The 16,782-nt window shown below is 48.0% G+C and overlaps 1 protein-coding gene across 1 annotated transcript in view; it reads right to left on the reverse strand.

The window, feature by feature from the left end:
- The window catches only part of TMEM92 (transmembrane protein 92), an 84,739-nt gene that overhangs the window by 19,713 nt on the left and 48,244 nt on the right, over positions 1 to 16,782 (reverse strand). The window contains exon 4 of the mRNA XM_078641396.1: positions 4,080 to 4,293. Coding sequence (XP_078497522.1) covers positions 4,080 to 4,293 — 214 coding nt within the window. The remainder of the gene's footprint in view (positions 1 to 4,079; positions 4,294 to 16,782) is intronic.

A 16,782-nucleotide genomic window follows, 5' to 3' on the forward strand; every position in this document is an offset into this window, starting at 1 on the left:
GGAATAATTGAAAAGCCCCAACAAAGTTTGCACAATAAGGTCATCATCTACTACGCTTTAAAAGCTAATACATGGAATATATAATGACAAATTTATTGTAGAATGCACCATTATTTCCCAAATGTTCTTGGGGTAGAGCCCCCAAAGCTGGTTTGCATATTTTTTTCAAAATGAAATAATAGCTTTAGAGTATTCAAGTATTTGTTAGGTGTGCACTTGTTTGTGCATTTTTTGTGAATTAATGTTTGGAACTTAAATCATACAAATTGCTTGGGGGTCCTCAGGAGTGAAAAGGATGGGGACCACTGTTCTAAACCACAAAGCGCTTACTATACAGATGCACCTCTGCATCTAGAAGAGCAGTTGGTGGCATGTGGCGCTTTACAAGGACTATCCAGTGAATTGAAACAAGTACTTCCTGCAGCCTGTTTTATTAGTAACCAACGAGTCCATTATAGCTTGTTCCTGCTTTTTAACTATCTCAGGGTGGGGAGGGAAGGGGGAAGGGTGGGAATGAGTGAGTGAAGCGCAGCTGAAACTTAGTAGTCACATGACCTTGCAAGGCAATGGAGACTATTGAGGGGATTGGGGACTTTCTCCCTCTCTCCCCACGAATGCTCTCCTGCTAATTGAAAAACATGCTGTGGCTTAAAAAACAAGTTAACAGGATTTACAAGCCCGTTTCATTACAGTCGTAGAAGAACCGGGCAAGCAGCCACAGGGGAGCGGTCAAGAGAAAGAGACCGTGGCAGATGGGTGATTGGGGGGGGACGGGATAAGAAAAATTGCGTAGTGGGGGAGAGCAATTTCACAATGGTCAAGAAGCACAGGGCAAGCAGACAAGGGCTTGAGATGGAGAAAGCAACAGTGGTAGGAGGTTGACTGGAGAACAGGACAAGAAATAAGAACATGCTTTAAAGGCCTGTTTACAGAAATGAAGCGGTGCTCAGACAGAGTGAAAACGCAACTGCTCCGGAGGTGGGCTCTTAAAGAAAAGACGTTCCTAAAATGTTCATTAAATGGGAGGAGTGGATGGGCAGTAGTAATTGGTTCATGGTCTCCTGGAGGGCTAACCACATGAAGAGGCATGACACATGCAGGCCATGGACAGACGGGGAGAACGATTAGCAGAGTGACGATGGATCCAGCAAATGGAAAGATTATGTGCGGGCTGAAGCCCACAAAGGATATACAACACGTGTGTTTTGAGACAGCACATACGCGGTCTAGAGCAGAGACCTAAAAAACAAATTTGTGTTCACCTTTTGATTTCTGAACTGATGTGGAACAAAGCATCACATATACATCCCCCATGCCAAAATCACGTGCGGCTATAAAAGGGACAGAAATGAATTCCTATTTGTTAGATTAGAAATGTGTGATGATTCTGCTGAACTATGTATTTGAACCTGGCCTTCTCAATTTTAAGATGGCTGCCACCGCAGAAGAGCAATTCTGAAGCATTTTTAATTCAGCTGTATCGGTCTTTACATTATGAAGTAATAGCGAAGAGTAGCTAGCCAAAAAACTCTGGTAGTGCTTATAAATCCTTGTCATAAGTAGTTATATGGAAAGCCTCAGTCGAGGCGGTGAATTACGCCCTATTTCCATGCACCAAAGGAATAGTGAATCGCTTCTTGCCACTCGCCCTGCCCAGTAGGACCCTTTTGCTGGCTCGGCTGTGTCACCTGCTCAGACTGAGGCAGCACAGTGATCTCAACTGGCCCAGTCATGATGCGGCCCTACCTCACTGAGCCATGAGCCAGGCCACAGACCTTCAGAGGTAGAGCCTGGCTACATGCACATCATTAAGAGGTGTAGCAGGAAGAGCTATATTCACCACCCATAATGCTTAGACTCCGACAGCATAGGCTTCAGCATTAACCCCTTCGCTGCGACCGCGATTTTTCCGCTGTGCGGTAAACAAAAGAACAGGGCGGGGCCGTGACAAACCCCAGCCGTCATCCGCACACGCCCACCGCGGGGCATGACGGCTGGGGTTCGTCACCAGCATGGGAGGGGTTAACTAGCTGCCAGGAGATGCTGTTGCACAACTCACCAATGCAATACATGCGTAGTGGCTGTTACAGACTGCTGTCTCCAGAGCTAAATAAGGTGGCGGCACCTAGAGTGAGGAAGAACAAAGTACAGCAGAGCAGTGAGTCTCAGAGTGGAAGCAACACAAAAATGGAGGAGTAAAATTAATAATTTTGGCTGTCTTGGGGATCTGCAGCGTGGGGATATTTACACGTATCTTTGCACATGTGTATGTGTGCGCCTCTGCACAAGGGTCTGTCTTTCCGTCTGTCCTGGCAATATTCGCCTTAGTGGCCACATTAAATCTTGTGGACCACAACATGAAAAGTGAGAATCTTTTGCAGATACGCCCACTCGGTTTGAACGATGGCCAGTTTTGGCACGGCTGTGACCATCTCTGGTATAGTGCTCACCCTGACAAAGTATGGTACCCCTGGGTTAATTAAGGGTATTTTTTGCATATTGTGGGCACCTTTGGCAACATTCTAATCCTAAGAATTTATGAGGAGAGGGGTGTTTGTAGGGACAGTCATACTGCCTCACTACCCATGTTACATTCAACAAAAAAGTGTGACCGACTCAGATTTGTGAAATCACACTGTCTTTTTTGGAAGAATTTGTTACTTTAGCAGGGTTACACCAACAAACACTTTTGCTTAAAAGACACAAGGACCACTCCCACCGTGGGGGTATGTTTCATCAAAGGGTCTATGCTCCTCACCTAGACAAGAGTCTGCATTGCCCGAATGGGCTCCAGTTTCAGAGCTCAAATTTATTTCCATTAGTGTGAGAATGAAATGCTACCCCTGTAAAAACGGTGGCTACATTAGTAAGTTTTAAAAAAAACAATAAAAAAACACAAACAGAGAGGGGAAGCCTTAATCTCGTAAAATGACCTAGTGGTAGTCACCCTTAATCTTATCCCGGTGTGCAAGAGTAAGATTACCAATGCTATAGGATAAAAGGGGTAGTTCTCATCCCCCTTATTCAGGTCGACATGTTTTGGCCTATTTATGAAGAGAGTCTGTGTTGTTTCTAGCTTTCTTCATCATTGTGATCTTGGATGAGGACCATCTCTGCTGGTCTGAGAGCCGTGCCCCTCCCAATGATGCTTTCTTACTGATCAGCCAGCAGCCCAGTTATGTTAAATACACAAAGGTGTAGCGTGACATTTTTTCATATCTTGGCAGATCAGAGAAACAATGTAGCGTAGAACTTTGCCACGTGGTGTGCAATCTTTACATTACTACTGCTAATTTCGTTTTTGCTAGTATTTGTATTACAGTTAATGCAATTTTGATGTGCACATATTATACACTAGCTTTGGATACAATTACCCCCCTCTTTTTGGGTGTCCTGATTTAAGCCCCTCACAAAACCTACAAAGTCCTAGACAGGTCTATGGTCAGCCAAACAGCTCTCCTGCAAATGTGTGTAGCACATGGGGAGGGAGGTTAGGTGCCTGTACTTTTTTTTCTTTCTCCAAGTTGGAAAGCAAAGTTACATCCGAAAATCTGGGGAGCTAGGGAGATCTAACTTGGAAAAAAGGGTGTGGTAAGGGGAGTGTAGAAACTATGTTTGACGTGGTTACATTTTCACACTAAACCTAAAGGGTTACCAGGGAAGCACTACATGGACTAGTGTGCTGAACACTATGTACAAACACTGGGACCCAACACAGTCTTCAGCTCCTCTCAGCCATAACACAAAGGACATTCAAGGATGCTCCTAACCCACTTCCACAACCAAGAGAGGTGGGAATTGAGGCACCAGCACTACTGAGAAGAACCAGCACCAGTGATCTAGAGATCAGACGCCCCTTTGAAACAAAGGCACATTCTAGACTCTTAGGCTCATGTCACTAACCATAGTAGGTCATAAGAGGGATAAGAACATGCGTCACACGCTTCGAAGAACTCCTGCAGCATGGGCGCCTAAATAGTGATCCTTCGCGCTACGACTGTAATGGTCGCAAGCTTCCTCAACAATCTCACTCGCATCACACTTTGAGTTCAAACAGAATGCAAGACTGCAGCGTTTACCTCACTGTAGGGTGGTGGCGCTCCAAAATTATCCTGTTGTGGAGTTATAGGGACAGACAGAGGTCCAGAGTATGTCGGCGACACCGGTACTTCATGGGGTCGCCCAGATTCTATGTTGGTTGTGTGTCGCTCAGCGTTAGATCGACATAGCCGGTTACACAGTCCACACAGGCACATGAAGGCGAAGGCCACCATTACGGAAATAAAGAGGGGTCTATTGCACATGGCAGGAAGAGAAAACAGTACATAATGTCACTTAAAGGTAAGAATTCAATAGTATGCCAAATATTTCTCATCAAGAACAGACTGCTCAAAATGTTACCTAGTATTTCGCAACTGGTGAATCAACAGACTAATATTGAAATAGATCTCAGATGGTAAATTTTGTTATGAGGTTCACTTAGAGAACACAAAAATGGCATTACGGGTGTTCAGGATTTTGACCTTACACTAGCGAAACAATAATCCTCTATGTTGCGGTTACTTTCAAGCACTTATATTGCGTATGGTGACACAGCCACATAAAGGTAAAACAAACTTAAAAATGTATTTTCTACCAACAGAAATAATAACAGACTGAAACCTAAAAAAACTTGATTAACCAACGTTTACAAACTAATAAGCATGACTTAACATGCCAACACATGCAAACATAAAGGCCGTTTGCATACTTCCGCACATTCAAGCTCGACATATTGGCTATTACAATGTTTTAGATTGAGCCTGCGAGAGCATACACTTTCGCTTGTGAGACTCGCATCTGATATGAGGTGTGGAACCCGCCCATTCCTTACCATTCGTTGGCACCATTGCCACTCTTCTTTGCTGCCTTCTCATTGGGCAGCACTTCCCAGAAGTCACTTCCTTTTATTGTCATGGTGCACAGACCAAGTGCTGATTAATTAACTTTGATTAGTGCCCCTCTGCTCACCAGGTTTTCTTTTTTGCAGTTTTACATAGCACAAACTCCACCAAGGTATTGGAGCACTTTTTGTGAACCCTAGTTATGTTGCATAAGGACACATTCATTTTTAGGTCTCGGCTAGAAGCGAGCGAAGCTCGCTCTCGCCAAGGACCTATAGTGAGCGTGTCAGCTTTCCAGGAGGACAGCACTGGCCGCGCGCGGCGATTTGTTAAGGTCACGCGCACGAGAACGCGCTCGCGGCCAGGTGCTGTCCTCCTCGAAAGCTGCCTCCCTTCCCCGTGCAGGGCGGGCCGCCGCGCTGCCTGCGGCGACCCGGAAGCATTGCCGGCCAAACCGGAAGTAGGTGCTGTCCTGCAGACATTCAATTTTTCTCTATTGTCTTTTGGCATCGGTTCAACATCGCTGCCTCGTATTGCCACATAATGTTGGCCCGGGCATTTAAGGGACGTCGTGAATGTTTATTGTTCGACCAGTACCCTAACTAGAACATGCCTACCTCGAAAGCGAGCATTTCTGCGCACATAGGGGAATAACCGCCACTATCGGAAGCCCAGGACAAACCCTGTAAAGTGAGAGGCAGTGAAAGGCGCCTCGCGCCATACCTGGCTCGCCTCGCGGGCCTTGCTCTCAGACATGCTGGAGCCTGAACGCCCGCGAAGCGCGGGAGCCTGGAAGGCTTCACCTGTGTTTGCGCTTCTGCTTGGCTAAACTTGCTCAAAAGCTACACTTATTGGAAAAAAAAAATTTACGCTCTAGGAGCAATGTAAAAAAACATCAATCATTTAATTTCAGATGTTCCTACATTCAGTGCAAATATTTGGAGTGTGCCGATGTCCTCTGTCAGCTGCGGCTTATGCTCCTATTCAGAATGCATTGTTGAGGTGCGGTGTCCCAGAGCCGCCCTGCAGATTCGACCGAGGCAGACCTGGCTCAGATAATGGGAATTAACAGAATGTTTACAACTGAAAGGAATGTAATGGGTAGCCGCTCTCTCTGTACCACAACTGCTTTCCACTTCTCCGTTTTTATGTAATAGTGAATTCATTTGTAATGCTTTATCTTAGTTTTTTCGCTTTGTTTCATGACAAGCCAACACAACAGTCAATTTTTCTCATCGTGACGTTTATTTCGCCTCATTGCCTGCAAGGGTCTCTGAGAGAAGTATACATGGAGCAGAGATATCGGAAACGGAAATGCGTGGCCATTAGAAGCCCATGGTGCCTGTGATCACGTTCTGGTGAGAGCTGGCTGTGCCAGTAGCAGGCCTATCAGAAGAAAGTGCTGTCAGTGTACTAAGGGCTCTCGCCTCAGTTGTGCCTGCCTCCTCAAATAAATACAGAGATCACATTCCACAGTGCCTGCAGCGACCCTCTGATACCTGCTACTGGCCAGACATGATTATACATGCAGACCACTATTGGATATCAAAGAAGGCGTTCTTTATAAATTAGGGACAGACATAGAGGGCAACCATCTGAAGATAAAAGAGTTAGGCACAATACATGCAGACACAAACATACAGAGACACTCAGACACACCAGCAATTTTCAATATTATACTATTTTTCATTTCTACTATGTCTATTATTATTTGAAAAGCTTTTAAAGATACAACTTCAAAATACTATCAAAAGCTACTTTTCCATTGTATTACTTTTATAAAAATACATGTGTGAATAGTGTGAAATACAAGTGTTAACTGTGTGAAATGTACATTTAAGATATTTACATACAAGTTAAATACGCTATATACTTGTCAAGCAATTTTTTCTTAATACTATCAGAATAAAGAAATGATACTTAACAAGAATATCATGCCATTTACAAAATTATATGTTTGCTGTGCATTTATATCATATGTTTAAAAATAAATACAAGTTTCTTCAAAAAACAATTGTTACAAATTTATTTTTAAACAATTACATTACTAAAGAAATACTCAATATGAATGATTTATATCACAAGAAAAGCCTTACTACTTCTTAATAAACAACAAAAAATTAGACAATGAACAAATAATATTAAGCATTATCATTTCATTACAAAGAACTTGGTCACAAAATAATGTTAAAAGCTCTAAATTAAATGCTGCGAGACCTATTGCATTGTAAATGCTTGTTCTTTTTTTGTTAGGGATAGAGATTTACCCAGAATCACATGATGTTCAGTCGACGCTGAAACTCGAATATGGCTCTGTAGCTCCAAAGTTGGCAGCTCTGGCTGATATGCCACTTCCTCTCCTAATGCTCTATTTTGAATTTAGGTACCAATTTATGAGATATGACTGGGCCAACTTGAAGTCATAGCTCTTTATCTTATTCTTACCCACTCCCTGTTTAATCTTTCCTCCCACCCGCCCTCTTGTATAGCGTTTGCTGCTCTGTGCATTCATCGAAGTGAAAACTCGTAAATTGTATAGCTCTCAGCAGGATGAACATCTGCGTTATAGTTTTAACGTCGAAACATGGGGAATACGTTATTCACAGAGGTTTGTGATCAGTACTGAGATCAGACTGGGCGGGTGCTCGCCATGGTTGTACAGGTTTCCTAACACCATTCATCTTACACAACCTCGGGAAGTCACATTTGTATACCTGAAGCTAAAACTGGACCTGTGGCACCTTCTCCTACTCTGCTTACGATTTCAGCTTGGTAATATAGCAATTTAAAAATATTTGCACTTCTGTGCCGACCCAACACTTTGTAAAAATATCATAAGTTATTCTAATTAATGAAATCTTTGCAACTTTTCTCCCGGAGAGAGGCTGTGTGTCACATATTTTGAGAGGTCACTGCTGCGATGTCATACACAGTTGAAAGGGCTGGTGACGCCTTACTTCACTTCCACAAAACCTACAAGTTTTGTGATGTAACACGGGTTAAACTCTGCGCCTATCCTTTTTTTGCAGTTTTAAATTGTATTTATATTGGTTTTACTACCCCAGGCAAGGTGCTGAAATAGAGCAATGTGACCCGAAAGTATTCGAACACTTTATATGAGCAGCATTTTTTCACACAAAGAAACATTCATTTTTTGGCAAAGGAAGATTAAGTGATTGGCCCAGAATCACAGGATGTTGAGGCGAAGCAGAGCCTGGAACTCTGTTCTCCAGGTCCGAAGTCAGCAGCTCTGGCCGTTATGCTACATCCTCCCCAGTTAAGTAGTAGTGCAAGCAGTAGCCGCCGGCATGTTGGTTTAACCGAGGGGAAAACAAAATGCACGATTCTTTGTTAAGTGCAAGCAAACTGGTTTTAAGCCACGACGTTTCTGTAGGAGGCCTGAAGCACCAGAGCAATAGTATGTTGCTTATGGATTTGCCTACAGAAAGCATACCCACAGTACGCTGCTTGTAGGCACACTCCAGCCTTCCTCACTTTTAGGAAATGCTGCTTGTATGCAGATTCTTTGATTTTCCAGTACTTCTGTCTCTGGTAAAATTGTACATGATATGCAGCAAAATGACGCGGATCACACTTGCTACGCTGTGGAGTCTGAGGTGCAGCAGTCTTTGCAGGAACATCCTATATTGGGCTTGTAAGACAGCTGCAGCTTTCCTCCAACCATGCATTTGTTTCCTGATCAAATGTAGCCTGCAAGTGAATAAAAGCTTCCCACTTGTGTCTTAGTTTATGCTGCATGGTGCACTTCTTTCAACGGTATGTCTGAACAAAGAGTGCAGTTTTCTTCAGACTCGGTGATTATGCAGTCCTTGCCCCATCCTCACATTACATTGCATTTTTGTGATGGCACGCTTCAACTGTTGGAACTTTTTCCTGGTTATGTAGGTGCAATAAACAGCATGAATTGTTACAGCAGATGTTAACATAAGCGCTTCTTTCTTGGAGCGCATACTTCTCTAAGCAGTTTGTCAGCACCACAGCAGCAGAAAATGGGGTCCTGGGGGGGGCGGCCGACCGAAGGGAGGCCTGCCCCGCCCGGGGGAATTTGGGGCCGGGGAAAGGGGGGGGGGGTAGAGATGGCGCCAAACGGGGACGGATTGGTTTGTTCGGTAGCTTTTGGGCTGGGGGGCGGGGCTTGGGTGGAGTTTCCGTTGGGGCTGGGCTGTGGTTTCCGCCCGCCCACGCGGCCGAGACACCATTTTAAGTGAGGTGTCTCGGCCGCCGGGCGGGGGGTGGCGGGGGTACAACGATTTTGGACTTCGGACTGTGTAAATTGTTGTGACAGCATCCGTGTCATCGGAATGTACAATATGCCGTCTCAAGGGACTTTTGGACTGTGGCAATTGTTTGACATCGTCCGGGCACCGGAATTCACTGCAGGCTGGATGCGTCACGGACAGCGCGGGAGACCGGAAGAGCTCGGGTGAGCAGCATGCGGCTCCACACGACCGAGCGGATGGGCTTGTTCTGCTTGGTGCGGGCGGTCAGGCTCCCACGTGGGACTAGGTGAGTCCCGCTGCCCCTACCCGAAGGGTCCATGCGGCCGCCGGGGTGTAATTTGGGGCAGACACGGAACAACTACGGTACAGAGGACGGGCTGCATTCAGGTTTGGGTAGGGCGGCCGAGACTGTGCCTGGTAAGCATTGCAGCAGGGACTGAAATGTCACATTGATCTTGTGCCTATATGTAAGCGGTGGGATAACGGCCTGAATCCTGGCTACGTGGGGACATGTTGGTTACAAGGGAGGGTGCATGGAGTACGGGATAGCTCCCCGCAGGGTTCCATGTTGTTCCCTGGAGATACGGTTGCTGCATGATCGTCACGTTTCCACTATGGGATGTTGCCTTAGTTTATGTTTGCGGGCTTCAGTGACGAGAGTAATCTGATGGTGGGGGCTTATGTCTTTTTTCGCTGACGTTCACGGGCCCCTGATACGTTGTGCACGCTCGCGTCTTTATGTGCTAATGATGACTGAGTGTATGGTAGGGTGCTCTGATAGCCTCGATTTCAGGCGCGACGTGTGGGGTCAAGGATGACAAATTGTATAGTAATGTGCTCTGATAGCCATTTCATGCGCGACGCCGTACAAACCTTAATTTTATGGCGTGACGTATATTGTTGCCTAGAGCCTGAAAGGGAGTCAAATTAGGATGTTATTAGTTGGTGTTAGGAGGTGTTTCGTCATGTTTATTGGCTATCCTGCTCTTTATGACCATGTTGCGGCTGCTTGAGGTGTCAACTCATCGGATGGCGGACAGGTTAGTGCTAATAGGATTACGTTTAGGAGTGGCCATTGCTCCAAAGGCTGAAGGGAACCGGGCCCTGCTCGGCGTTCGGTATATTACGGCATGCATGCCCTGATCGTAGCACTTTACCATCGTTCGGGAATTGAATCATGCGAATATTTGAAATGCTCAGCAATCTCTGTGGGCAAATTGGCAGGCGCCAGTTAAGCGGCTTCTAGCTGGGCAATGTGCTTTGCGGTCAGATTTCTGGTAGCGTTGGCTGGGACCTTACCTCATGTCTGGCATGAATATTCTTCGTATCACGGTTACTGATAGGGGACAGCTATGGGGTATGTGAGAGGTTTTGATGCAGGCCTGGGTTGTATGTATAGGGCGTTCCGAAACCTGCAAACTTGAAATGACAACATGACGATGTGGGAGGCGTGAGGGAAGCTGTATGGGAAGGAGTGCGTGCTTCACAGGGAATAGAACCATGATGATGTGGGAGGGCGTGAGGGAAGTCGAATGGGATCAGGAGGTTTCTTCTGTTGGAAAGGCACTTTTGCAGGATATGCGGCGCTTGTGTGTGGTCAGCATGGGGGTTTTCCGGAGGGCTGCTCTTTCGGGTGTGTTGGTGAATGGTGTGTGTGTCGGAAGCGGATGGTGCGCATTTACTGGGGGACACTTGAGATCGTGACTCAAGTGTACTACGCCATCCCTGTCCTGAGAAGCATTCGAGTAGCCTGAACACGGCATCTTTAAATGGGATACATTCTTACATAGTGGGTGCCACCTGCATTTGATAAATGATTTAGCATTTAACTGCCTTTATAAAGTGCCTGACGCCATACATTTCCTGAGGGTTTGGTTTTTCTGCACTGCTAGAATAGACACCAAACAGGTCAGTCATAGGGTGTTTAGGGTGTCTTATCAGCAATAGGCAATGAAGACTCACAATTTTCGTATGGCGTTATATGTGGTTTTGGACACGGAGTGCGCAAGTACAGAGCAGCCTGGTGGGTCAACGCTTGTGGAGTGGTGGTATTTGTTACATACTCCGGATAGTTACGGCGATACCACGGTTATGATGGTGGAAAGCGGGTCAAAACTGGGATTGGGTCGGTGGGAGGTTGCTGCTCATGCAACACTCCTTTAGTAAACAAAGGTCAGAGATTATTCAGAAAAGTGAACACAAGGAGATGAGGGAGGGAGCGCTGCCACTTGTCAGCCGCTGGCACGGTCACAGATCTGAGTTGATTCCATCGGTGGGCCTTTGTATGCAACCTGACATTTCGGGCTATGCAGGTCCAAGTTAACACAAGAGTGCTTCAGACCATTGGATTAGAGTTTGGTTTGGTTGGTGTACATAATTTAGTACCCGTTGAGAATGGATGAGGGCTCACTAGAATGTAGGCCCAGATAGCACTTCGGCTTGCAAACATTTGGCGTGGAAAGGTTTGGCATGCGCGCAAGTATAGGGAAATGTAGAAACACATTGGGTATTTGTCTTGGAAAAGTGGGGGGGGGGGCACAATGGGGGGGTCCAATCTGCGGATTCACACCACCTCCTCTGTGAATCACATAGCACGCAGGTGGGGACGGAGGGGCTCCACCTATATGAAATTTAGGTGTTAAGGAAGTACTTTCCACTTTTGTAAGGGAATTGGGGATGGCTTGTTCAGACACTCAGTACACCTTGTTCATCCCTGGCATCGGTTACATGAGGATTACCGAGCATGATCCACTGGAAGGTGTAATAACTGACCTTGTGGTCGTTTAGGTTTGAGGGACTCGCATTCATGCAATATGTACAAAACATAATTAACGTTTTGTCGATTGGCAGAGACATCCTTTACGGCTGGATTTTGTTGACCCGAGGTGTATACTTTTGGGGTGTCGGCCTGGGTGCAGGGTGGGGGCTCGAGCGGACGATACAGGCGTTATCGGCGTGAACGGGGACAGTGGCGCGGTTTGGCCGCGGGTATTTCAAGTCGGGTGTAGGTGAGAGGTACGTTCTTTGCAGTGGGCTTCTTCCTGGCGGGCGGGTTCTGGTAGGTGACGCACGGTGTAGAGGACTTCTTCCCTGGCGCCGGTGAGGAGGCACGGTCCCATGTCGGTGTGGTCATTCTCCGTATTGAGCTCGACTCCGTGGCCAGGGAGCACGCCCGCCGGAGGACAGGGGGGGGTCAAAGCGCGAGGGGGGGGGGGGGGCTGACGCGGAACGGTGACGCCGCCAGGTCGGGGGCTGCGGGTTATGGTAGGTGATGGGGCGGGATGTGGGGCCACTGCGGCAGGGGTTTCTTCCTGGCGGACGGGCTCCGGTGTGGGACACGCATCCGGAGGGCTTCTCTCTGGTGGGACGGCCGGTTTCAGCGGACTGCTGGCAGGCGCTGGGCGGCTGCTCAGGCCTTCTGTTTAGGGGGGGGCCCTGGGCGCCAGAGAGGGAACACGGCCCCGGTTCAGTGCGGCATACCTCGTAGGGAGCTCGATTCCGCGGTCAGGGAGCACGCCCCGTTAGTAACGGAGGGCATGGCCCTGTGCATGGGTGACCGAAGGCATCATGATACATTGGCGACGGGGGGCATGGCCCTATGCCGGGGTGACGGAGGGCATGGCCCCATTAGTTGGTGACGGAGGGCATGGCCCTATGCAGTGGTGCCGGAGGGCATGGCCCCATAAGTTGGTGACGGAGGGCATGGCCCTATATGTGGGTGACGGAGGGCATGGCCCTATATGTGGGTGACGGAGGGCATGGTCCTATACCTCGGTGACGGAGGGCATGGCCCTAGACAGTGGTGACGGAGGGCATGGCCCTAGACATTGGTGATGGAGGGCATGGCCCTATACTTGGTGACGGAGGGCATGGCCCTATACGTGCTGACAGAGGGCATGGCCCTAGACAGTGGTGACGGAGGGCATGGCCCTAGACAGTGGTGATAGAGGGCATGGCCCTATACTTGGTGTCGGAGGGCATGGCCCTATACGTGGTGACAGAGGGCGTGGCCCTATACGTTGGCAGGGGCATGGCCCTATTCCTTGGGGGGGGAGGGCATGGCACTACACCTTGGTGACGGAGGGCATGGCCCTATACATTGGTGACGGAGGGCATGGCCCTATGCATGGGTGACGGAGGGCATGGCCCTATACATGGGTGACGGAGGGCATGGCCCTGTACGTGGTGGCGGAGGGCATGGCCCTGTACGTGGTGATGGAGGGCATGGCCCTACCCATTGGGGGGGAGTCCTAAGGGGGGGTCGAGGACCGTTAGCACGTCCCTCGAGTGGCGGTTTTCCCTAATATATGGGGGAAGAGTAGTAGAACTGTTTTGGATTATCGGGGGGTAGGTCAAGCACAACAAAGTATTTAGCCAGGTGGAGAGGCAAATTGACGTTATGCTAATTGTTACTGTTTGTGGACTGTGGGAATCAGTTAGGGGAGGGGGTGGGGGTGAGGCAGGAAATTACATATTTATGAGGTTTAGATTGTGCGGCGCAGGCCAAGGATGTTGTTGTGTAGGATGCACCTGCTTCCAATAAAGCGGCCTTTGTCACACTTACGTTGAGTCTCGGGTTGGTGCTTTCTTCCCCACCCCCTTTCGCCAATGGGCCCCAATGGGGTCCTGGGGGGGGCGGCCGACCGAAGGGAGGCCTGCCCCGCCCGGGGGAATTTGGGGCCGGGGAAAGGGGGGGGGGTAGAGATGGCGCCAAACGGGGACGGATTGGTTTGTTCGGTAGCTTTTGGGCTGGGGGGCGGGGCTTGGGTGGAGTTTCCGTTGGGGCTGGGCTGTGGTTTCCGCCCGCCCACGCGGCCGAGACACCATTTTAAGTGAGGTGTCTCGGCCGCCGGGCGGGGGGTGGCGGGGGTACAACGATTTTTCCCTCCCACCCTCCCTGGGCATGATTCGGGGGGGGGGGCCCACGGGCAGGCATCGCCCCTTTCCGGGTGAGCTCCCGTTGCGGGGGTTTGGGGGCGTTGGGGGTTTTCGGGCTCAATTTTTGTTGGAGGCTGGTGCAAATAGGGGGTTTTGTAGGGGTTGATGTGTGTGTTGGATGTTACATCTTGGGGTCCTTAGGCTCAGTCCTGTGGGTATGAATAGAATCAGAAGAGTCCGTGCTTTGGGGGAACATTGCTCTTTAATTGTATGGGTAACAATGTGGGCAGCCAACACGTGTTCCGCCCGGTGGCGAATTGCGCCGGGGTTTTTTCAAGGCTGTTTACACTGTTTTGTATTCGGTGCGCAAAGGGGGTTTTGGATTGGGTGGGGGGTTTTCTCATGTCGCTGGAGCAGGTGTGGGGTGCATTCTGTATTTAGGGGCGGTTTTCCCTAATATATGGGGGAAGAGTAGTAGAACTGTTTTGGATTATCGGGGGGTAGGTCAAGCACAACAAAGTATTTAGCCAGGTGGAGAGGCAAATTGACGTTATGCTAATTGTTACTGTTTGTGGACTGTGGGAATCAGTTAGGGGAGGGGGTGGGGGTGAGGCAGGAAATTACATATTTATGAGGTTTAGATTGTGCGGCGCAGGCCAAGGATGTTGTTGTGTAGGATGCACCTGCTTCCAATAAAGCGGCCTTTGTCACACTTACGTTGAGTCTCGGGTTGGTGCTTTCTTCCCCACCCCCTTTCGCCAATGGGCCCCAATGTTCTGTTGTAAACCAGCACAGCTTGTTTCGAAGCAAGGTGCCCCCTCTATGGAGCTTGGCAGTATTTCTACATTTCCTGGACCTTCGCTGCTGCCGCCACTTCCTTCCGTGGGCCTGTAATGAGAGGCCGCAGGTAAGGAGCGTCGCCTCGCTGGCCAGTGACTGAAGTGGGCAGGCTGCTCTGCTTGCTTTCGCAGTTGGCGCGCTTCATTGCTCTGAAAGCAGTATGCAGACGTATAACTGCGGTGCGTTTACTCAAATACCTGCATCTTTCATACTTCCCTTGAAAATACCCTTTGCAGCACCGCTGGACTGTGCCCCCTTCTGAGGTCAAGCTTATGAAAGCACGTGCTAACTTCAGCGCATGCGCTCTCGCTTGCGAGGCACGTGTCTGATGTAAACTCATCCGTGGATTGCCATTCACTGGCATCATTGTCGCTCTTCTTTGATGCCCCTCCCCACCCTTCCACCCCCCACTCTTTTTTTAACAAATAACCTATTTAACTAATCTTACATTCTCGTTCCTCCTCCCCGGTCTCCGTATATTCGCTCCCATCCCATCACTCCGTGTCTGTCAATCTGGACATAAAAAGCGACCAAAGCCGACTGCTTTATAGCACTTTTTAACGTCATCCTGTTACCCACCCATTTGTTTGCCAAAACCAAAAGTTAAACTAAAAACGTAATCTACGGGTTATGCCAATAATGGTTCTATTTAGTTTGGATGTTTTTGAAGAGTTTGGGTTTTCGGTTACTACGGGACACTAATTCTACATGTATTGTCTGTTCCCTTCCGTGTATGCCCGTTTAACGAGTTATTTTTAGGAAAGAAGAGCCGAGGTCGGCGTATATGGTCCAGCTAGACTGGTGCCCGAGAAGCCGATTCATTTAACAAATTGATCCGAGCTCGTAGAAGAAGGTGATCCTCCTGCAATGGCAGAGCGAAACTTACAGGTGGGCACAGTAGAGCAATGGTGCCCTCTTGTGGCCGTTTGAACTCAGTTCAAATAAGGTGTAAAATGGTGTGTGTGAGTGCTTACATCCTTATATGCGCACAAATGCAAAAATTGTAAGTAAAAACCTTCAAAATAGATAACACAGTTATATAAAAACTCATTGGTCCAATAACCAAGATTAATTTCTTATAGGACTGAAATTCATCCTAGCATATAACCCGGGGTTAACATTTAATAAAGCGGCCATGTGAAATTAGAGACGATTAAAATTAGAATAGCATTATTTTTCTTTTGGCAACAGCAATCTTTAAAAAGGAAGAAATACTACTACAAAGGGTAGGAGAATTTAACTGTTGCAAATAAGACAAGGCGTCAGCACATCTTCCAATACTACTTTCTCTCCAATTAGGGGAACTAAAAACCTATTAGAATGAATGATATTCAACTGGCAAAAAAAGGTGAAGTGGAGCAGGCTCCGAGGCGAGGACTCATCACGAGGGCAAATTAACACTTTACTTGGATCAAATTAGCCCAAGGAAAAACCCAAGTGTTACCTCACAAAGCCAAGTCTAAAACTAGCTAAAGAACTCTATCCCAAGTGTCGTAAACCCATACTACATACAGCTCCATTCCAAGGGAAGTCTGAGGATTCACTTGCTCCCCAATGGAGGCTTTCAAGGTCACGGCTTCTTCTCTTTGCCAGTGTTTCATGGTGTTAAACGCATTCTTGACCCACATTAAGTCAGATCTGGCCATGGCAGAGGGTTTAGAAAAAAGTTCTGAACTCCCCAGATGGGACATTTCTCTCTTGATAGACTGGTGCCAGGGTCTTTTCAAGCCTCTGTCACATGCAAGACAATCAGGGATCATTCCCCTCCCTGTTGAAGCAGGTGTGTTGGTTCGCCCAAACTGCACAACACCAGAGGGGACAATTTAATGCCATCTTCCACACACTAGACACCGATCTATTGATGTGAAATTGAAGTTGAACAAGCCCGGGGAATTCCCAAAAGGCGCCACATAAGCCTATTCTCTTCTCCCTGCAGGGAA

Source organism: Lissotriton helveticus, chromosome 5_1, assembly GCF_964261635.1.
Source record: "Lissotriton helveticus chromosome 5_1, aLisHel1.1, whole genome shotgun sequence".
NCBI lineage: Eukaryota > Metazoa > Chordata > Amphibia > Caudata > Salamandridae > Lissotriton > Lissotriton helveticus.